Source organism: Heterodontus francisci, chromosome 37 (assembly GCF_036365525.1).
Source record: "Heterodontus francisci isolate sHetFra1 chromosome 37, sHetFra1.hap1, whole genome shotgun sequence".
NCBI classification, from domain to species: domain Eukaryota; kingdom Metazoa; phylum Chordata; class Chondrichthyes; order Heterodontiformes; family Heterodontidae; genus Heterodontus; species Heterodontus francisci.
In genome coordinates, this window is record NC_090407.1 from 7238048 (window position 1) to 7262208 (window position 24161).

Sequence of the window (24161 nt, forward strand, 5' to 3'; positions counted from 1 at the left end):
TCACCACAGTGATGTTGCCCCAAGCGTTCGTGACTGTCTAGGCCAAACAGGAAACTTTTTTTTAAAACTATATTTTTGTTTGAAATGTTTAAAATCTGTATTATCTCAGTTTTACAGGCTAAGTAGACAGGAAACAGACATAATTAAATTTCAAATTTAACCCTTTTTAGCACCGCGTTCATTTTTAGTAGCTTTCTAAAATGCATTTCTTACATAAAGTTTGAAAGCAATAATAAAACCCACTGTGAAATATTTTCCCTGCCCGCTTGAGAGTCGGTAGAAGTCACAATACAAGTTGTTTTGGGTGGAAACATAGAAAATAGGAAGAGTAGGCCATTCGGCCCTTCGAGCCTGCTCCACCATTCGTTATGATCATGACTGATCATCCAACTCAGTAACCTGTTCCTGCTATAGACAAGGGGAGGACAAACTGTCACTAGCGTTACATTACCAAAATGCAAAGGATTACTATTCACTGATATGTAAGTGAGGATCTTTTGTGGCTGTATTTGGAATGTAGCGGATATCAAATTCAAAATTGCATAAAAATAAGGCCAAAATGTAGGATTTCAAAACGTCGGTAGGATTACCAACTCGAGCTGCATGTATTTCTGAAGGTTCTATTACATGACCTTCCATCTCCAACCTTCTGGGCCAGTTAAACAATCTTCTTTTCCCATCTTCCAATCAATTTTAGAACCAATAAACAAGAGTGTTCAAACAAAATGCACTTTTTCCCCCCCAATAGCCCAATAATTTTTCAAATGACAAGTTTATTCCAATACAAAGCTGTTTTGTTTCCTCTTGGTTGGCTTTTCTGTATTCACCTCTCTGTAGATAGGGACAGTGTGAAAAGCTGCAGGAAAATGACGTGAAGTTTAGATTACAAATTCTAAAAATACTTTGGGATTATGGTGTGCCCTTTTACTAACTGAACACCAAGTTATCAGTGAGGGTGGGGGGGGGAGCAGGGGTGGTGGTGCAGTTAGGGTAACCACAGGAAAGCAGATATATTCTGTATTCGAAGAGTTTTCTAGAAAGAGACTTGAACCTGAGAGGCACAAGCAGTATTTCCCCACTGCAGTGCTCAAAAATGTAGGGATTACAGTTCCAAGGGTGGCTGCAGGTCTTTGGTAGCTCACCTCATCCCCCATTCTTTCATCAGTGCTCCAGCAGGCTAATCCACTACAGAAGGCATTACAGTCAAGCCTGGTATCCACGCAACTGCACTTTCCAGTCAGTGGGGTGGGGGGGGGGGAAAGGGGGTAGTCACTCTATTAGAAGCGGGAACACTGATTGATTTTTTCCTCTCCCTAATACAGCATAACCAAACCTGGGATCCTTAATAAGTAATAATAGAAGCAGGAGTAGCCGGTACGGCTGCTCGGAGACTGCTCCACCATTCAGTAAGATCATGGCTGATCCAATATCTCAATACGGCTTTACCACCCTGTCTCTCTATTCTTTTAATGTCCAAAAATCTATCGCTCTCAGTCTTGCAGATACTGAAAGGCTGAGCATCCACCATGCTCTGGGATAGAGAATTCCAAAGATTCACAAACTCTATTCCAAAGATTCACTACCTTTCCTGCTTCATAAAGCTCACCAGCAACTAGGTAGCACCTTTTCCCATTGAAAGAATGCTAGCACATTATCATACTGATTGCTGGGATATAAAATGATACAAAGGTAACAGCGTTCAGTACTCTTTGGGGCTGTTAGTGGGGCACTAATGCCATGGTTTTCGAGCAATGCAGTGGGGAAATACTCGCCTTTCTAGAAAACGGAATACAGAATATATCTGCTTTCATGTGGTTAACCTAAATTTTTGCATGCCCCCCCCCTCACTCTCGTTGATAAAATCTTGGTGTTCAGTTAGTAAAAGGGCACACCATATCCCAAAGTATTTTTAGAATTTGCAATCTATCCTTCACATCATTTTCCTATAGCTTTTCACATTGTCCCTACCTGCAGAGAAGTGCTACAGAAAAGCCAATCAAAAGGAAACAAAAGGGCTTTGTATTGGAATAAATTTGTTATTTTAAAAAAAAGTGCGTTTTGTTTGAACATTTCTGTTTATTGGTTCTAAAAATGATTGGAAAATAGGAAAAGATGGTTGTTTAACTGGCCTGGGTGGTTGGGGATGGAAGATCATGTGATGGAACCTTCAGAAATACATCCAACCAGATTTGGTCATGCTACTGACCTTTTGAAATCCTACATTTTGCCCTTATTTTAAAGTAATATTTAATTTGACATCAGCTACGTATAGTGAATAGTAAATCCTTTGCATTTTGGTAACGTAACACTAGTGACAATTTGTCTTCTCCTTTCCCCCCAAAACAACTTGTATTGTGATCTCTACGGTGACATTAAGCTGCCTTGTGTATGTGTATATACCCAAGCCTACCCACGGAAGCATGGAAGGGCTGAGGTTTCTACTGATGGTTAGCACACACCAAAGATAGTGGTCAAAGTAAAGGAGCAGGCTACTTAAACAGAGTTGCATCTTAGCAGCAGCATGATACAGTCCAACATTCTCCAGATTATAAAACAGCGTAAAATCTGCCTTGCTGTAGGCAATGCCATAGGAAGAACCACCAGTGAATAAAGTGATAGTCTGCAAATTGACAAAACAGCAGCATAAACTGAATCCAGCGTCTCAAAGTACAATCTGAGAAAATCTAATGACGCTAATGTTTCCTTCGGGACCTAAAATACAGCAATATTGAATGTGATTCCGCGATTGGACAGCACTTAATGAACAATCCCGAGTGTGCTAAGAATTGCACTAACAACCACTTTAAGATTATCAGCCTGGGTCAGAATGGAGCTCACTTACACTTGCCAGAAGCTACATATATTCATATGCCGGAACCTATCCTCTGCGGGCAAAAGAACATGTTTAGGCGTTGCGCCTTTTCTGAATTAAACTAAAGCGTGGGGTACAATAGTTCCCTGGTACATTCTCCATGGCAATGCCTCAATCAGAGTCGACTTGCCACCCAAGCAGCACCCTTTTCTCAAGCAGTATAAATTGTTGCTCCCTTTGAAATTTGGCATTCTTGTATCTGTCCTGATGAGTGCAAGATGAAAAGCTTTGACAGCATGTCTCTTTCGTCAGCAATACTGAAAGGATTAAATTATCCACAGTGCTACATCTTACAAAATTTTACACTTTAAATACAAGGCGGTCCAGTTGCCCAACAGAAGCCAAGTAACCTTGTTAAAGACCATACCTTTCCATCCTCTGTCATCATCACTTGCCTGGTGGCTGACAATATTAGTGGTAGTATCTACTATACATGCTGAGGATCTGGAAGAGCTGTCTTTCCTCTGGCCTGTTGCCTCACTGTAAATACTCCCTCCTCCAACAGACTTAGCATCTGAAGAGAACAAAACACAATTTGTTCATTTAACGGAGACATTGTGATTTTTATCTACTACACAATCACTTAAGTGAAAACATTCAAAACCGTGTTCTTGTGGTTATTCCTTATTGGCCAAGTAAATGGTTAGCCATGCTAGGAAGGGCATTGCAGATACAAGGAGGATATATTAAAAGTTACAGGAAGAGGTCATTTTGGCTTCTTGAGGAGAAATACAAGTAGCGACCCCAATATACTTGGGATCAGAATTTTAGTCATCATGTAATCAATGAGGAAGGAAAGGGTTAACAATCAGTGTGTATGAAAATGTGCTGTATAACATGCCAGTACACATTAAACAGTAATTTGGTCAAAGCAAGCAAAACCTAAAATCAGTCAGACAAGTGAAAAAACAGAACAATATTGAGTAACATATGAAAAAACTTTTAATTTTACTAGTGCCAGATGCACACAATATAATTAACACCATTAATTTTACCTTCAGGACATTTTGCTAACAGATATAGACCTATCCCCCACTAATCAAAGGCACTGACAACAGCAATCATTAAGAAATTAGTGACAACACAGACATCCAGTTCTGGATTGCTTTTAACTCGTGTCACAATTCCAGTTACTAGCACTTGGGAATCTTATTCAGTGTCAGCTACAAGCAGACATTAACCTACAAACTGGGTGAATCCAACAGAAGGTCAATGCTGGGCTGTTCGGATTCGTCGACGACTTTTGAGGTTGCCATCAAATTGAATGCATTTAGAGATTATATTTCAATGAAATTTGCCTTTGTTTCAGTTGCTTTACTTGATTTAGAATTTTGATTGGAAATTTGCCGTCCACCTCAGTGAATGCCAGGCAAATGTAAAAAAAAAGGATTAAAATCCAAGCTGTCTGGGAGTTAACAACAACTACTTGCATTTATACGACGCCTTTAACGTAATATAGCACCTGTAATGCTAGGCCCCCACCTGCCAAGAATAAGGCACATTAAGTCTGTCATGAACATTGATTTTAAACTGTTACTGGAATGAACAAAGGGCTTGTTAAATAGATCAGCAGTGGCTGGAAAAGATTTTTGCATATTAACAGACAGTGTTTGGAAAGACAAAGCAGCCATTCCCTAACACATTCAACCCACAATGGACTTTTGATCACCAGAGGTTGAAGGTAGGGGAGCTCGCATTGCAGGTTGGCTGCTAAAATGGCCGAATACACAAACAGACATGGTCAAACCAGCTAGTCACATGACTAACCTGCTGGGCAACCAGAATTTTTTGAATTTGTATGGACAGTTTGGGCAGAGTGTCTGTTTGCTCCTGGACTGAGAAGATCTTTTATTTTTTATTTATTTAGAGATACAGCACTGAAACAGGCCCTTCGGCCCACCGAGTCTGTGCCGACCAACAACCACCCATTTTTACTAACCCTACAGTAATCCCATATTCTCTACCACATCCCCACCATTCCCCTACCACTTACCTACACTAGGGGCAATTTACAATGGCCAATTTACCTATCAACCTGCAAGTCTCTCTCCTGTCTGCTCCCATCTCTTTCTCACATGTCTCTTAATCCACTCAAGACACATGAACCCCAAGAGAGAAAAGTCTCTTACAGCGAACAAGGCTCAAGAAGAATACTGGGTCCCAACGAAAAGCAAGATCTGCCTACAATCAAGGACTCTACAGTGAGCTTGAAGAACCTTAACAACAACTCTTCAGATATTGCCTCAATCTTTTCCACTTTATTTCTTCTGCTCTGTTCTGTCTCTATCTGCATGTGTGTATCACATATGCATGCTAGCGTGGGTGCGTCGTGTTTCCGTAGGTGCTAACTGAATTAGAGTTTAAGTTTAATAAATCTCTACTTTTCTTCTTTAAACCCAAGAAAGCCTGTTTGTGCTGGTTTCTTTGCCTTATAATTGGAAAGCAGTGAACAAGGATTCACCAAGGGGAAGCTAAAAACACGGTGTGTTTAAAATTAAACCCTGTTACAGTAAGACAAGGTGAAGGCTGAAAGGAAACCCTATACCTCTTTCTCACCTGATCGTAACACACCCCAAGGAACTTCACAGGAGCATTATAAAACAAAATTTGACACCGAGCCCCATAAGGATATATTAGGTCAGATGACCAAAAGCTTGGTCAAAGAGGTAGGTTTTGAGGAGTGCCTTATAGGAGGAGAGCGACATAGAGAGGCAGAGAGGTGGGAATTCCCAAGCTTAGGGCCTAGGCAGCTGAAGGCACGGCCACCAATGGTGGAGCAATTAGAACCAGGGATGTTCAAGAGGCCAGAATTAGAGGAGAGCAGATATCTTGGAGGGTTGCGGGCTAGAGGAGATTACAGAGATTGGGAGGGCCCAGGCTATGGAAGAATTTGAAGTCAAGGGTGAGAATATTAAAATCGAATAATTCCTTAACCGGGAGCCAGTGTAGGTCACCGAGCACAGGGCTGATGGGTGAACAGAACTTGGTGCAAATTAGGACACGGGCGGCAGAGTTTTGGATCATCTCAAGCTTAACCTAAACCATAAATTCATGTGTGTGAAGGAACCTGTTCACAGGATAAACTATGAGCAACTGTACCTCACTACATTTGTTATTGTGGCACATCATAAAAGCCAACTTTAATCAACCTGGGTACTCACAAAGTGAGGGAATAGGGGAAAGAGAAAGACAAAACATAACCTCCATAAGTACAGCGTAACAAAAGATCAACATTTAGGTTCTTAAAAAGGAAGTTAGAAGCAAATCTGAAAAAAAGAGCTAATGGCTATCAGAATTCTATAGTTCAGAGTTGGCAGTTATTTAGAAATTTCTCAGGTTTCTAATAAAACAAAAATCACTCTTTCAAATCGCAATTCCGCACAATCACATTAGAGAGCTTATTTACTTCTCTGTATTTGCAGGAGACTTCATTGATACCTTCAACAGAATTTAAGTGAAATATTAAGGTTTTCAGGTGACTATGGTTTTACTCTGGGATTTCTCTTTTTTCATATAAACAAAAATGTCACCATGCCCAGGGTTAATAGCTCATCATTTCAACCTGTAGATTAAACTGTGCACTGTCATCTTTGTGATTGAGCTGTTTGGCAAGTATTTAAATCTGCGGGGGTAAACCTTTTGTGCGATTAATCCCTGAAGATGGTCTTCACTTCCTCTCGCACTAATTTCCTCTTTTCCTGTGAGAGTATCACTGTCATTGCCAGGTGTTGCACAAGTACTGAGGGATCCCTGGTTATAGGAGAATAAGACGACGCCAATCTAATCTTTTTTCAATCCGGTTCTGTAAACTTATGACGGACTATGTTGGAGATAAGCCTTCTCTGGTCAAAACTCAACTTCCTTCCCATAAACTTAATGTCGATCAATTTTTCTGGATAAAAACCCCAGTTAATACAACAATGAGGAACAGGCAGATTAAATCAATCTAACAGATATACTGGAGACTCTTAACGGTATTTTTGGAAGTTGAGCAAAATAGGTTATATGTAGCTCATGCTAGTATAGGGCTTATGTACTTCTAGTTGTGTTTTAAATCCTGGAGAAAGCAACAAAGAAGGTTTTGTTGTATCAGAAACATGCACAAGTGTGCTGGGTAACAGTGTGGTTTTTACTCACTGCCCTGTCACTTCTGGTTACTTGATTTGAACCCTACGGAGGCAGATAGGATGACAGTAATTTTGTGTCTGATGACTGTACAGGTTCTGCATGGAACAGGATGCAACCTAGTTCCAAGAGAGGGATAGGCTAATTGGGAATGATTCAGTAAGATCACAAAGGTGGCTGTTATATAAAATGGAGTATCCTGCACTGGTACAATAAGGAGCATTCCCTGAGGTGAAGGCAGCAAAGGAATTTTACTCTACATTTAGCTCTCGCTGTACCCAAATGCTTTATGTTAACACTGCATGACTGAAATGAAAGAAAAGTATTCCATTCCATGCATCATCATTCCTCTACCAAATTATGATGCATATAAGTTGGAACGTTTTACAGCGAGGAGGGCCTGTGTTGTGAATTTATGTCTCAAAAACACAAACAAATCAGATTCTGAAGGGCTGTTTGCATTAAACTCCATCCAATTCAGATTACGCGGAAAAATGAAGTAACTGAATTGTGCAATAAAATGAGGAATTACTCAGATTGCTTTCGGGGTTGGTCGGGTGGTAGACATTGTGACTGAAATACAACTACTTAACCTACCAATGGAAGAAATGGCTTGTTGGCTTTCTGTAATAGCAGCTTTTCGTTGCAATAATAAAAGTATATATTCGAACAGGAGGTTTGGGGAGAAATCCACTGCACCAGTCTTCCCCTTCTGAGATACCTACCTCACTGCACAGAACAGAGGAAAATCACTACCAAATAGCGTTGGTTGAAGTTAAGTAATGGCCGCTTGGAGGCTGAAACTTGCAACCATCTCATTAGGAAGGAGACCCTCTGTCACATTGTACCTCTCCCTAGCTCTTCACTTGCACTAGATTCATTTTAATGCAAAATGATCCAAAATCAACAGCAGCAATGCTGAATAATGTGGATATCTTCCATTTGGAAGCTGCAACTCTATTTTAAATTCATCTATTGATAAGTAATGCATGGCCCTTCCACAGGATTAGTAATATGAAATGGCTCAATTCCATTTTGCAGCCTCCATTGCATCTGTTCTGATGATGCCACCTTCAATAGCAGTGCTTCCAATATGTGTACCTTTCTTTTCAACCAATGATTCCCCCCAACCATGGATGACAGAGCCCTCAACCGTGTCTGAGCCATTTCCCACACTTCTGCTCTCACCCCTTCCTCTGCTCCTCTCAAACCACCTTCCAGATTCAACTGAACATCCTCCACCATCTCCAGAGTGATGCCACCACCAAACACATCATTCACTCCTCCTTCAGCATTCTGAAGGGACCATTCCCTCTGTGACACCCTGGTCCACACTTCAATCACTGCCAACCCTCCACCACCACCCCCCTTCCCATGCAAGCATAGGGGACCCAATACCTGCCTTTTTTCCTCCTTGCTTCCCACCGTATAGGGCCCCAAACCCTCCTTCCAGGTGAAACAGCTAATCACTTGTACTTCTTTAAATATAGTATACAGTACTTGCTGTTCAAGTTGACATTTCGACAACAGGGAGACTAAATGCATATTGGGTGACTGCTTTGCAAAACACCTCTGTTCAGTCTGCAAGTGTTACGAAAGTGCCTCTGTGTTTTGTTAAATATATTTTTTTGAGGACTCATTTTTGAAAGATTGAAGAAATATTAAACTTTGGGGTTTTCAAAGGGGGGTCATGAAAAGGCCACTTGACTTTGAAAAAACAGTACCTGGAATTTTTTTTTTTTAAAAAGGGGCACTGAGAGGTCTTGTGAGGAAAACGAGCCTTTCCGGGAAGTCTCCTGACTTCCAGCAATAACAAGTAGCCTTTCCGGAAAACCACCTAATTTCCAGCTCAATAACCAACAGAGAACTTTAGACACCAGGAGAAGTTGTTTACGAAGAATTGACAGGTCAAGATTGATGGAGGTCAAAAGGTTGACTTCCTGTTGTTGGTTTGGCTTTTGATTTGTTTGGAGTTGGGGTTGAACTATATAAAAAGGGAGAGAACTGCCAAGCAGAGAAGAGAATTCCCAAGGAAGACGACCACAATCCAGCTCAGCTTTCCAGCACCTCTCTAAAAGACCCTGAGAAGTCTACTGTGTCAACTCATCTCGTCTCCTGTCTTTGAAGAATAGCCTGCTAAATTAATTCTCAACGCCACCTGAAAAGAACTGTTCTAAAAGATCCTCGTGACCTGTCTACGTGTACTCGGAGGCCAGACTGTATGCCAGTTTTGGAACACAACATATCTCATCTGCTGTTTCTTCAAGAATGAGCAAGTATTCAGCCCAAGTGTTTTTTTTTTGTCTGTAACAGAACTCTAAAAGCAAAAATCCCTTTTATTTTTCTGGTTAACCAATCTATGTATGTATGTGCATGTGAGGGGCTACGGTAAAAAGGGAACTATTATACTTCAATCTGTGTGTTTATTCTTTGCTTCATTACTAGTTAAGACATGTTTTATAATAAACTGGTAATTTTGTTGTTTATTAAAGAAGCCTTGTTGGTGTGTTTTATTCTGGGATAAAAATAGAGTCTATGATTAACTGCATCGGTAAGTGGGAAAAAATTTAGATATATGTTGTGACCCGTGGAGAAGTGGAACGAGAATAACAGTGCACTCCTCCCACCTTGGTCGTAACAGCAAGTGTGACCCAGAGCTTCCAGTCACCTGTATTTTTAATTCCCTGCACCACTCCCACTCTGACCTTTCTGTCCTTAGCCTGCTACACTGTTCTAATGAAGCTTAATGGAAGCTTGAGGAACAGCAACTCATCATTCGATTAGGCACTTTGTGGCTTTCAAAATTCAACACTGAGTTCAACAATTTCAGACTATTCCAATGACTTTTCCCATTTTTTCAGCATGCAGCTGTGGTAATGATTCTGGTATTACCAGTTACACCTTCTCTAGATCAATCTTTGATTGCTTAACTTGTCCCATTACCATCTCCTTTTGTCTTGCACCATCATCTCATTTGTCATTTAATCTCCCAGCCTTCCACCCAATCACAGACCTTCCTTTTTGTTCTTTCCTCTCCTTTCCCCCCACTTTTCCCTGCCTCTGTACTTGCTTAAAATGGTTGCTTCTCCAACTTTTTCCATTTCTGATGAAAGGTCATCAACCCAAAACATTAACTCTGTTTCTCTCTCTCTCCACAGATGCTGCCTGACCTGCTGAGTATTCCCAGCATTTGCTGTTATTTCAGATTTCCAGCATCCACAGTATTTTGCTGTTGTATGAAACGAGACACCTAATTAGCACTGAAAATTATAATGATGCGATTTCTCGCTTGTTCCTGGTGTGTTGCTAAAGTTCAATAGAACAAGAGAGCTACTACCTTCCCTCCTACAGGCCAGAGAAATTATAGGGCGGCTCGCAAAATTGAAGAGAACATAATTATAAATTAAAAATAAAAGGAATTAACTGGCGAAAAAGACAAAACAATGCTTGAATCTGACAATCACAGTTAAAAGCGTCAGATCTACATTTTAATCTCGTGCTTGTTGGAATATTTTTTGAACAAGGACAAAAACAACTATTACAAGAATATTTTAGGGTCAGAGTAAAATGTTATTCTGAAGGTAGCTGCAGTAAGGCAGGCAAAGATTAATTTAGAAGATCGACTTACAGAATGATTGTCATTTCTGAACAGGGGCACATCAAACTTTACCGTTGGAAGATTTCATAGAGCTGTTCAAAATCATGAAGGGTTTTGATAGAGTAAATAAGGAGAAACCGCTTCTAGTGCAGAAGGGATAGTAACCAGATGATACAGATGCAAGGTAATTCATAAAAGCGTCAGAGGTGAGATGAGGAGAAAAGTGACTGTGCAATGAGCTATGATGACCTGGAATGCACCATTTGAATATGGTGGAAGCAGATTCAATAGTAACTTTCAAAAGGGAAAGGATGTATACTTGAGGGGTGGGGTGAGGGGGGGGGGGGGGGGGCGAGAAAACAGCAAGGCTTTGGGGAAAGAGCAGGGGAGTAGGACTAATGGGTTGGGTCTTTCACAGGCATGATGGGTCAAATGGTCCCTCTCTGTCCTCTAAGATTCTTTGTATAGAGCTTCATATCTTAAGCATTTGGAAAAATTAGTCAGAGACTTATAAATTAAAAAAATAGGGGGTCATTAACCTAGGGTGAGTAAATTCAAGACAAATCCCAATGTAAACACTGATGAAAAAGAAAAAGCTTTGAGTTTTCAGACACACAAAAGAATGAGACAGAAACTTAAACTTCAAATTGTTCACAAATGAAGCAATTAATTAACTTCTTACCTTCTAATGTTAATGCACTTTCAAATAAGGTAAGGGTTGAGAAAGGAGACACACAAATGTCCAGGACAAACATTTAATGTTTATATATTTAACGTTTCACAGTTTCAAGTGGATGTGTCAAATTAACATGCAAAGGGATGTAACTGGTAAGGTTCGAACTGGATCTTCTGCTTAAGGACACAGGAGAAACAAGAAGACACAAGGGAACTGAATTAGAGGGATGCAGTGTAAGACAAGAGATCAACCTGCAGCTAAATAGGAGACCAGGGACATAGAAGTAAACAGTCTTCAATTATACCAAGAAATTACTGTCCTCAACTGGTATCACAGAGAAGCAATAAACTCAGTTTTGTTTTTACAACTGATCACATCTTTTAAACATGTGCACAGCATAAACCCTGGAATCTGAGGCCCAATTTTTCACTGTAATCTGCCCAAAAGTCATGCTTTATACAAAAAGAATTGATGTCTCATCTTTTGGTTAATTTTGACTGGGCCAATTAAAGTATCATTTGAACATTGAGAACTGTTCTATTTGAGAATGTAGTCTATCCCGGATTTGATAAAACGTTGGCTTTGTTCCTTCTCAATATTCATCTACTGAGGAGTTTTTGGAAGAGACTGTATAATGTAACTGAAGAGAAGTGGGTATATTTAGGGAGCAACTTTAAGGGTACGTGCCTCTCTCTCTCTAGAAGGGTTATCCAAGCACAGTTGGAGGTCTCAATTCCATGACAACTGTGTATATCAGTTCTGCTGTATGGAATTAGGGCAAAGGCAGCTGGGGTAGCGGAAGGGGGAAAATCAACTCTGCAGGGAAAAAATATTCTAAAACCGGCCAAAACTCCAACGACTGAAAGTGTCAGCATTCCACTGAGGGAACTCTTCCAGTTACCATAACCAATTCCTGAACGATTTTACAAGTTACAACATCCAATTAGCTAATTATATTTAAATGCTACAACAAATTAAATACAATTAGAAACCAAGTTATTAGGTTGGGTAGTTTTATAATTGCTCCCTCTAAAATGATTCTACACTATGCGTGTCAGTTTGGGCTTATTTCTAATGGGATTTTTTTTATTGGGGCAGTTGGCCAATATGACAGTTTCTCCAACATATCCTCCAAATGAAGACTTACCCGAGTAATGCGACTCAAGCAATCCAGTTGGAAAAATTAGGGTGGGGGTGAACCCTTTGTGTAGACACTAAATTAAATATATGGGTCGAAATTCCTGCTGTTATTAAGTTCAGCAAAAAGTCAGTGTGCCCACTTTGTATTAGGAACATAGGAGCAGGAGTAGGCCATTCACCCATCGAGCCTGCCCCACCATTCAATATGATCATGGCTGATCATCCACTTCAATGCCTTTTTCCCACACTAGCCTCTTATCCCCTTATGCCATTTGTATTGAGAAATCTGTCAATCTCTGCTTTAAACATATTCAATGACTAAGCTTCCACAGCCCTCTGGGGTACAGATTTTAAAGATTCACAACCATCTGAGTAAATAAATTTCTCCTCATCTCTGTCCTAAGTGGCTTCCCCCTTTTATTTTGAAATTGTGTCCCCTGGATCTAGACTCCCCAGTCAGGGGAAACATCTTAGTTTCATCTACCCTGTCGATCCCTTTAAGTATTTTGCAGGTTTCAATGAGATCACCTCTCATTCTTCGAAACTCTAGAGAATACAGGCCCAGTGTCCCCCACTCTCACTTCATAGGACAGTCCCGCCATCCCGGGAACAAGTCTGGTGAACCTTCGTTGCACTCCCTCTATGGCAAGAATATCCTTCCTAAGGTAAGGGGATCAAAAATGCACACAGTACTCCAGGTGCGGTCTAACCAAGGTTCTATACAATTGAAGCAAGATTTCACTACTCCTGTCCTCAAATCCTCTTGTGATAAAGGCCAACATACCCTTAGCCTTCTTAATTGCTTGCTGCACCTGCATGTTAGCTTTCAGTGACTTATTGACAAGGACACTCACTCAGGTCCCTTTGTACATCTGCACTTTCCAACCTCTTACCATTTAAGAAACACTCTGCACATCCATTCCTCCTACCAAAGTGGATAACCTCAGATTTTTCCACATTATATTCCATCTGCCACATTCTTGCACACTCATTAACTGTCAAATCACCCTGAAGCCACTTTAGATCTTCCTCACAACACACATTCCCACCTAGTTTTATGTCATCTGTGAACTTGGAAATACTACATTTGGTCCCCACATCCAAATCATTGATATATATTGTGAACAGCTGGGGCCCAAGCACTGATCCCTGCGGTACCCTACTAGTCACAGCCTGCCAACGTGAGAATGACCCATTTATTTCTACTCTCTGCTTTCTGCCTGTTAACCAATCCTTAATCCATGACAGTATATTACCTCCTATCCCATGTGCTTTAATTTTGCTAACCAACGTCCTGTGGGGGACTTTATCAAAAGCCTTCTGAAAATCCATGTATATCATGTCCACCGACTCCCCTTTCTCAATTCTATTAGTAACATCCTCAGAAAACACCAACAGGTTTGTCAAACATGATTTCCCATTCATAAATCCATGTTGACTATGCCCAATCAGATCATTATTATCCAAGTGTCCATTTATCACATCCTTTAGAATAGATTCTAGCATTTTCCCAACGACTGATGTAAAGTTAACAGGTCTGTAATTCTCTGTTTTCTCTCTCCCTCCCTTCTTAAATAGTGGGGTGACATTTGCGACCTTCCAGTCTGCAGGAACCACTCCAGAATCTATAGAATTTTAGAAGATGATCATCAATGCACACACTATCTCCATAGCTACCTCTTTCAACACTCTGGGATGTAGAATATCAGGTCCTGGGGACTTATCAACCTTCAGCCCCATTAATTTCTCCAATACAACCTTCTTACTAATACTAATTTCCTTCAATTCCTCATTCTCCCTAATCCCTTGGATCTCTAATTCTGGGACATTTCTTGCATCTTCCTCAGTGAAGACAGACACAAAGTAATCATTTAGCTTCTCTGCCATTTCTCTATTCCCCATTATAAATTCTCCTGACTCTGCCTGTAATGGACCCACATTTGTCTTAGCGAAATGTTTCCTTTTTACGTATCTATAGAAGCTTTTACAGTCTGTTTTTATATTTTTTGCTAGCTTAAATTTATATTCTATTCTCCCTTTATCAGTTTCATCGTCCTCCTTTGCTGTTTTCTAAAATCCTCCCAATCCTCAGGTTTACTACTATTTCTGGCTTTATTAAGGTCTTTTCTTTTCATCTTATACAATCCTTAACTTCCTTTGTTATCCACAGTTGACTGCCTTTACTTTTGGCGTTTTTGTGTCTCGAAGGAATGTCTAGTTGCTGTAAACCACGTAATATTTCTTTAAAGACTGTCCATTGCCTATGTACTGTCGCACCTTTTTAATGTATTTTCCCAATCCACCTCAGCCAATTTGCCCCTCATACCTTTATAATTTCCTTTGTTCAAATTTAACACCCTGGCTTCAGATTGAACTACCTCATTTTAAACATAATGTAAAGTTCTATCATATTATGGCCATGATTACTGTATTACCCATGCCACATGCTGCTCTAATCTCCTGGTTAATACCATGCCCCACACTACCACTACTGTTTGGTGGCCTATAAACAACTCCTACCAATGTTTGCTGCCCTTTGCTGTTTCTTAGCTCTATCCAAACAGATTCCACATTTTGTTCTTCCGATCGGAGACCCTCCCTTACTAATGTACTGATCCCGTCCCTGATCATCAGCACAACACCACCTCCTTTTCCTTTTTGCCTGTCCTTCCTAAATGTCGAATATCCTTGACTATTCAGTTCCCAGTCTTGGTCACCCTGTAGCCATGTTTCCATAATGGCAATTAGATCATACCCATTTACCTCTATTTGGGCCTTTAAATCATCTACCTCGTTATGAATGCTGCGTGCATTCAGGTAGAGTGCCCTTAACATTGTCTTCTTAACATTATTCTGCATTCTAAGCCTAGATGATGCCTTTGTTTCGCCTGCCTTCTAATGTCACTTGCTACTTTTCTACCTCCCGTTATGAGCTTTACTTCCTTCCAATTTGAGCTACCCCTCAGGTTCTCATCCATCTGACAAGCTAGTTTAAACCCTCCCCAACAGCACAAGCAAATCTCCCTGAGAGGATATTAGTCCTGGTCCTGTTAAGGTGTAGCCCATCCATCTTGTACAGGTCCCACCTGTTCCAGAACCAGTTCCAATGCCTCAGAAATCTGATGCCCTCCCTCCTACACCAATTCGCCAGCCACGTGTTCGATCGATCAATCCACCCATTTTATTTTTTAAAATTTTTATTTAGAGATACAGCACTGAAACAGGCCCTTCGGTCCACCGCGTCTGTGCCGACCATCAGCCACCCATTTTATACTAATCCTACACTAATTCCATATTCCTACCACATCCCCACCTGTCCCAATATTTCCCTACCACCTACCTATACTAGGGGCAATTTAAAATGGCCAATTTACCTATCAACCTGCAAGTCTTTGGCATGTGGGAGGAAACCGGAGCACCCGGAGGAAACCCACGCAGACACAGGGAGAACTTGCAAACTCCACACAGGCAGTACCCAGAATTGAACCCGGGTCGCTGGAGCTGTGAGGCTGCGGTGCTAACCACTGCGCCGCCCAATATTCTTACGCTCACTAGCATGTGGCACTGGGAGTAATCCTGAGATCACTGCTTTGGAGGTCCGGCTTTTGAATTTCCTTCCTAAGTCCCTAAAATCTGCTTTCACGACAATGTTCTGGTAAAATTACCAAGAGGAGGAACTTCACTCTCATTTACGATGAATTTTATAAGATACAATTGTCTGTGCTTCGAAGCATTGCAAATTGGTTTGTACAAGTACTTACTGTTACTGTGAGAAGAGATGCGGGTCACATCCTGCGCCAGAATGTTACTGGAGACATTGGCGTCCTCCGACACATGTGGAGTGGGCCGGGCTTTACATGCCAACTTTACTGGGCTCTGCTGGATCGTGGTGTGTTCCGTGAACAATTTGAGTCTTTGTCCTGTAAGGTTGAGACGAGCTGGACTGATGAGGGGACGTCTGTGCTGCAAGGAGCCAGAACTGGAGGTCATGGATCCTGCCACTGATGGAGCTGGGGACATTGAGGGAGAAGATGGTCGACTTCCAGACTTCAAAGAGAAATAATCTACAGAGAGGGCAAATACAAAATACAGTGGATCAGTTTCTTGCCTCAATGGACAACAATCCATCAGTAAAGTCTGACAAAATATTTCTTAACTATATGTTTCCATATTTAGTTTCTGAGATATTTTAATGTTTTGATGTTGAAGCACCTGAATCAGGAGCTTTTCTTCTTTCCACCCCTTGCAGACTGCTTAACCCCAAAACAAGCACCTGCAGCTGACTTCATCTGAACTGCTGACAACTAGATTCTCTCGGTGAGTTGGCGATGCTGATGTCTCTTTCTGCAGAGATGAAACATCTTATGTTTATGTAGTTCTCCATGAAGTGAAAATTGGTGTGAGGCACCAATGGGCAATGCAATACAGTGATGGGCAATTCTGATAACCCCATTGTCGCCAGCATCTAAGTAGCACGTTGTGCACTCAATCGGCGACAAGAAACCAGCAGGAATTTGTATTACTCCATTTTCTTTTCCTTGAAACAAGTTTTATTTTAAAAAATTGTGAGCACCTTTAAATGGCACTAGCCACAGCTGATGGGCGGTCTAATAAATTCATTAATCCTTATTGTGCAATATTTTATTTACTGTCATAGAAGGGCAGATCTTTGATTCTGATCAAGAAGCCCCATGGCAGGACTTTCAATATATTCAGCAACAGCCCAGGCACCATTCTGTGTAGCACTGAACTGAGCAGGCACAGGAGGTGCCAGCTTCAACTGCCAGTCTGTACAGACGGAACTGATCATTTGGATGGAGCATGAGAAATGGCCTCATTAGGCTGAATTTTCCAGATGTAGAGTATTTTCGGCTGTTGGGACCATTTAGGGGTCACTCTCTGTGAGGACAGTCTCTAGGAGCTGCTCTTGCATTGGCGAGCCTCTGCCTGCAGATTCCCTTAGGCTTGCCATTTGCACCATTTAACTGTCAGATTGCATCTTATTTTCATGCCACCTCCTCTGAGGTTCTGACACAGCATGGGGCCCATGTGACACTATCAAAATGACACTGCCCTTGGAAATTTGCTGCTAATTGCCCATGTAACAAGCTTACTTGGCTTCCCATCACTGCACAGAAACAGCCGCCAGGAAAAGTGGGGGGAGGCAGAAACATGTTGGAGATCAGCACAATGCAGTTTTCTCCGATTTTGCTCCCACCCCCGCCTCCAAAGGCCTGGCAAAATCCCCCCACTTTGTTCCTGGACCAGGCAAAGAAGAAACATTAGCCGGGTTCCCTGTTTTTAGTCCCAGCCCTTTCTGGGAAAATGTGGAGGTGAAAATAGGTTCAAGTTTGGCTGTGACCCTGCCCACCCCACCTCTGCACTTTGCCAAGACAGAAATGGGCTGCTGACATTTAATGCCTTGGCTCACACTTGAAGAATGGTCACTTTGATGAGGCTATCTTTGCCAGCGGAGCTGGCACCTTCAAGAGAGGAAGGAGGAAAATCTTTTTTGTTGTAATTTATAGGGTAGCAAATATATACAATCGCCCAGCGTCAGATACAGAAACTAAACAAGCCCTTACCGTGTACAACGGAAATATTGGAAAAACATGGTGAATCAGTGAGAAAACAGTCACACGCACTTGTTCCAATCCAAGATAGAGCGGGTATAGATTGAGACACAGCATAATTCGAGATTTCCTTTAGAAAGGACTGTTGCTACAGTATCACATTTGAGAGAGTAATTTTTAGATTACATATTATGCAATTTCTGCTTTCGGAACCTCCATTGCTCTACTTAATGTTTTTCTATTGTTTCACTGCTGATCTGTTTTAACTGCACTACATCCTCTGCTCTCAACGTTGGTGGTCCTGTTTCTCCACTAGTTTCTCCTCTCCCTTACACTGCTCGTGATTTCTGTGCTTTCTCGCCTCCTCCTGTCCATCTTCAGTAGTTCAGCCTTTATTCTGATACTCGCTGTGTGTTTCTTGGCGTCGCCCGTTGCCACCCCACAAGCACAGAGAACATGTGGAAAGAGAAGCGAAAGGCAGTAAACAAAAAGAACAAAGAGGCAGCAGAAGAAAAGCAATGTTATTAATGCCACAGGGGAAAGGGAACCAATATTAAGAACGGCAGAATCAAAATCAGATCAGTAAGTGAAGGCTCTGCTGATGAAATGATTAGAAAATGCAATGGTTTTATCCTGGAAAAAAAAATTGAAAAGGAAATGGGAACTGGGAAAACCACAGCAGAAGTTCAATCACAAATAAAAGGTTGGAGGGGAAATTCCAGGATTCTGAGGGAGGAAAAGAGAGAGAGAGAACAGGATAAAATTGATGCCAAAATTTTGATGAAGAAACAGGTTCACCTCACCTCCCCCCAACCCCCCAGTGCTCATGCCTGTAACCCTTGGTCAAAAACTACTTTATCTTTGTTTTTTGCTCTGTACTCTTCATTATGTTTCCTTTTTCCTTCATCTATCCTCCAATTTTCCTGTCCTCCCTTCATTTACCAAGATTTCTTCATTTTGTTGTGGGAGTGTATGTGTTGTGTGGAGGGAAGGGGACTGGGAAGAGGAGGGAGAGGTATCTGACGAGGGCAAGGGGGTTACTGCTTATGGTGCATACTTTATAATACACAATTCTGGCCATTCATGTAATCAGGAGCGTGTATTAGGGGGCTTAAACAGACTTGTACCCAAGGTGTTGGTTTGCACCACACTATTCACCTGTGTGCACAGTGGTTGCTGCTTGAGTAAGTACAATGCGACAAGCACTCTGCAGGAGAGTGGCACCTGCACCAGATACAACATTCATAGATGAAAACTATGGATCAGAAAATAGTTCACCACTCAGGATGACTAATGCTACTCATCAGTGCATGGCATTCTAGTTCTGTGATCGCTGGGAACTGAAGATAGAGTGTTGTGTAGTGTTGAACACCGAATGTGTCTTACACATGTTCGAATTTCTTCATAACTGAGCTTATTTTTTCAATTAACAAGGAAGACTTTGATGCTCACTTCCTTGACTCCAGCAACGGTGGCCATGCCTTCAGTTGTCTAGGCCCCAATCTCTGGAATTCCCTCCATAAACCTTTCTGCCTCTCTTAGAACCTACCCCTTTGACCAAGCTTTTGGTCACCTGTCCTAATGTCTCCTTATTAGTCTCGGTGTCAATTTTCGTCTGATGACGCCCCGTGAAGTTCCTTGGAACTTTTACTAGGTTAAAGGCTCTATATAAATGCAAGTTGCTATTGGATTGTAACATTCACTGAATATGTAACTGATAATACTGTGCTAGCTACTGGCAGGTAATGAATAAGATAATAAATATTTGCACAGAACTTATTATTTTCCACTTGATATTTACACCAAATAGCATAATTTGGAATATATCTTCAGTATTTTAAAAACTGACAAAATTAATGAGGTAACACATGAGTGTGCCAATATTAGCACATAAACCAGTGATCTAGTGTAACACAGAATCACAGCCTTTGCGTAATTGGACAACTAGCTAGCATTTCAGAGCTAGGTTATTCCAGGGGCTCTGCATTATGACAAGTTGACAACGCAGCCTTTCACTAACTGAGGTGATTAAAAAAAAAGGCAACAAGGTGTGCTCTGTCTCACAATTCTACCTGCTTTTAGTGGGAGGGGGGAGGGGGAAGGCATTTTTTTTTTTTTGGAGGGAAAGGGGGCAAAAGAGGAGAGCGCATATTTAAAAAATGCTGATGTTGGTGTTTTACAGCTAACTGCCGATCTTGTTAAACTAACTGTTTCAGACAAAAAAAAAGGTCAATATCTTGTCTTGCTCTGCTGATTAAGTGCGTAACAGGTCATTGTGAACCCAAACAGAAGGTTACCAGTACTTTTGCTGGTGTCCTGGTGAGTTCTACCTTTCACATTTGTAGTACTCCTGTTCATGTCGATCCACAGTGTGTATTTTTCCTCTCTCCCTATCACCTTCCATTAAAAAGTTTCAGCAATTCCAGGAATTAACACTCAGATATAAAATTCTATATAACAAATATGGTAATAAAAAGTGAACCGGATTATAAATCTTTTGCAAAGATCAGTGAGGGAGACACACACAATAGAATATCTATTGTTACATGACCATGGTGGACTGTTAGAACCAATCACTTCAGAATCCAAAGAGGCAGGGTTAAAAGACAATTCAGATTTGATTCTTTTTTTTTCTTTTGGGCCTCCTTATCTCGAGAGACAATGGATACGCGCCTGGAGGTGGTCAGTGGTTTGTGAAGCAGCGCCTGGAGTGGCTATAAAGGCCAATTCTGGAGTGACAGGCTCTTCCACAGGTGCTGCAGAGAAATTTGTTTGTCGGGGCTGTTGCACAGTTGGCTCTCCCCTTGCGCCTCTGTCTTTTTTCCTGCCAACTGCTAAGTCTCTTCGACTCGCCACAATTTAGCCCCGTCTTTATGGCTGCCCGCCAGCTCTGGCGAACGCTGGCAACTGACTCCCACAACTTGTGATCAATGTCACACGATTTCATGTCGCGTTTGCAGACGTCTTTATAGCGGAGACATGGACGGCCGGTGGGTCTGATACCAGTGGCGAGCTCGCTGTACAATGTGTCTTTGGGGATCCTGCCATCTTCCATGCGGCTCACATGGCCAAGCCATCTCAAGCGCCGCTGACTCAGTAGTGTGTATAAGCTGGGGGTGTTGGCCGCTTCAAGGACTTCTGTGTTGGAGATATAGTCCTGCCACCTGATGCCAAGTATTCTCCGAAGGCAGCGAAGATGGAATGAATTGAGACGTCGCTCTTGGCTGGCATACGTTGTCCAGGCCTCGCTGCCGTAGAGCAAGGTACTGAGGACACAGGCCTGATACACTTGGACTTTTGTGTTCCGTGTCAGTGCGCCATTTTCCCACACTCTCTTGGCCAGTCTGGACATAGCAGTGGAAGCCTTACCCATGCGCTTGTTGATTTCTGCATCTAGAGACAGGTTACTGGTGATAGTTGAGCCTAGGTAGGTGAACTCTTGAACCACTTCCAGAGCGTGGTCGCCAATATTGATGGATGGAGCATTTCTGACGTCCTGCCCCATGATGTTCGTTTTCTTAAGGCTGATGGTTAGGCCAAATTCATTGCAGGCAGACGCAAACCTGTCGATGAGACTCTGCAGGCACTCTTCAGTGTGAGATGTTAAAGCAGCATCGTCAGCAAAGAGCAGTTCTCTGATGAGGACTTTCCGTACTTTGGACTTCGCTCTTAGACGGGCAAGGTTGAACAACCTGCCCCCTGATCTTGTGTGGAGGAAAATTCCTTCTTCAGAGGATTTGAACGCATGTGAAAGCAGCAGGGAGAAGAAAATCCCAAAAAGTGTGGGTGCGAGAACACAGCCCTGTTTCACACCACTCAGGCCAGGATCCCATGACATCTCTCTCATTTTTTTCTCCAAGTAGCCGCCACTGCCTTCCTAGACTGTCCATTCCATCCATTCACTTTACACAAAAAACACTGAATGGATGGAATGGACAGTCTAGGAAGGCAGTGGCGGCTACTTGGAGAAAAAATGAGAAAGATGTCATGGAATACATTTCCTAGATACTGGACCGACCAAGTGGTCTTTTCCATTCATATTTCCTGAGAATAATCATTGTATTTAAAAATTTCAAAGTTTGGCCAAAGTTTTGTATTTATTCCAAAGAAAATGGATACAAATTGTAAAATGTGAGGGCTGAGATCTTTGTGGATTTCCATGCTGTTTTTCTACACAAGGAACAAGGCTCAATGTGCATTTAGTCCCTAAAACATTTCATCTATTTGTGTACAAGGCAATCATAGATTGCTGATGGTTAATATTCTGGGATCTGGTGTGGATCACATCTATAGCTATTCAATCTAGCTGAGGAGTTAAAGCCGTATCTGTGTCATCAGCTCTTTGTGGTTTCTTTTTGATGTTCTTCTCTTTGTTGAGTCTCTCTGCATTACATTCATTTGCCACTTGAGAGGATAGGTTGACCATCTTCTCTAGGTCCCTGTCACCAACACCACTCTGTACCCTAGTGTGGCCACGATTCACCCTATGCACCTCTGATTTTGTCCAGTCCTGGCCAGGTGCTTCGCATGGATTTGACTGAATAGATGAGGTCGACAGTTCGCTGCGTGGGGAATAAGGGGACCAAACACACCGTAACACTTCCATTGTGATGTGCCCTGGAGCTCCAAGATGTTAACTCAGCCCCTTGTCGGTATTATTTCTTATACCACCGCCTGTGCTAATTTTGGATGACCTTGCATATTTGTATATAGGAAAGCAGCTTGCTGGGTATTTTCCGCTTCATACCAGAAAAAAATTTAACTCAAGATTGGGGAACGGAACAGCAAACCTTCATCCTACAACTCGATAAAATATTATGACAGTATCGGTACCAACACAGGCAATATGATCACACTGATACTGTCCTGGACATTGAATAGTGGATATTATAGATTCTTTCCAAATCAATGAGCAATGATGAACGGAATAGGTTTCTTTATTTGTACCTATCCTGCGATCCAGTCACTGGGTCTGTACAGTGCCAACTACTCTCTGCCTCGAGTGCACCAAATTCCTCGAAAACAAAATAAAAACACGTTCAGTTATACATGTTCAGAAATATTTAACCTTTGTGGCTTCTATTCTCATCTGACGTTCAATGGTGCCATGGTGCTTGTTGTGATACAGGCCGGACTTTTACGCACCCTCCACCACCGGCAGCAGCGGGCTGGTAGTGGTGGGGCGGGGGGGGGTTGTAAAATTGAGTTGGAGGCAGCGGGTGCCGCTCCTGACGCCTTTCCACCCCCGCGGCGAGGGCAAGAAACAGCCCGCCCATCCCAGACCAATCAAGGCCCTTAAGCGGCCAATTAACTGCCATTTAAAGGCCTCCTCCCACCACAGCTGAGGTCCCACAGGAGGCCACCCAGTAAAACCTTGTGCGCTTGGGGGAGTGGGGGATCCTCCTAATCGAACACCCTGTGCCCCACGGAGGATCCCCCATTGCACTACACTCCTTCCACCTCCCAACTGATCCCCTCTTGCCTCACTGGGGCCCGGCTGACTGTCCCCAGCAAAGCCCCACACACCTGCCTTTTTTTCTGGGCTGCAGTCCCTCTTGCTGTTGTGACCGGGGGCAGTCCCAGCAGTGGTCACCACTTCTGGTGGCGCTATTGGGACTGAGAGCTGCCGGCCTGCTGATTGGCCAGCAGCACTTGGAGGTGGGACTTCCTGCCTCTGCGGGGTGGAAGTCCGGCCCAAGGCCCATTAAGGGCCTGGGCCATGTAAAATCGTAGCGTGGCTCCCAGGCTAGGCAGAGGCTGACTTTTTAGTCAGCGGGCAGGGCCTCCCGCCGTAAAATTCCGGCCACAGTTTCAGTATTGTGATCAGTGTTGGGGGAAAGTGCATGTGTTTTTTTGATAAAATGTCTTGAGTAGTCCACAGATGATATTTGCTTCTGTGATACAATAATTATGATAAACCAGGCCCCCCCCCCTTTTTTAAAAATGAGCACTTTTAGGACAACTGAACAATCTTAACCATATTTTTGGCGCCTGTATTTTCACGTGTTGAGAATGCAGCTTTTCTATTGAGCGTCTCTCCAGGTGTGGTTTAATTATAGAACATTGAACAGAGTGGTTTTGTACACCTGTGTTTTCTAGGGCACGAGTTGTAAACACTGAAGCTAATTACTGCCATCAGCATTCCAATTTTAATTATCATTTGGAATAACCTGATTT

General features: G+C 42.2%; 1 protein-coding gene across 3 annotated transcripts in view; it reads right to left on the bottom strand.

The window, feature by feature from the left end:
* The window catches only part of tmem201 (transmembrane protein 201), a 187138-nt gene that overhangs the window by 16269 nt on the left and 146708 nt on the right, over nucleotides 1-24161 (bottom strand). For all 3 annotated transcript variants that reach the window (XM_068016976.1, XM_068016975.1, XM_068016974.1), the window contains 2 exons: nucleotides 16173-16475; nucleotides 3240-3386 (listed from right to left, as the gene is read on the bottom strand). In XM_068016976.1, coding sequence (XP_067873077.1) covers nucleotides 3240-3386; nucleotides 16173-16475 — 450 coding nt within the window. The remainder of the gene's footprint in view (nucleotides 1-3239; nucleotides 3387-16172; nucleotides 16476-24161) is intronic.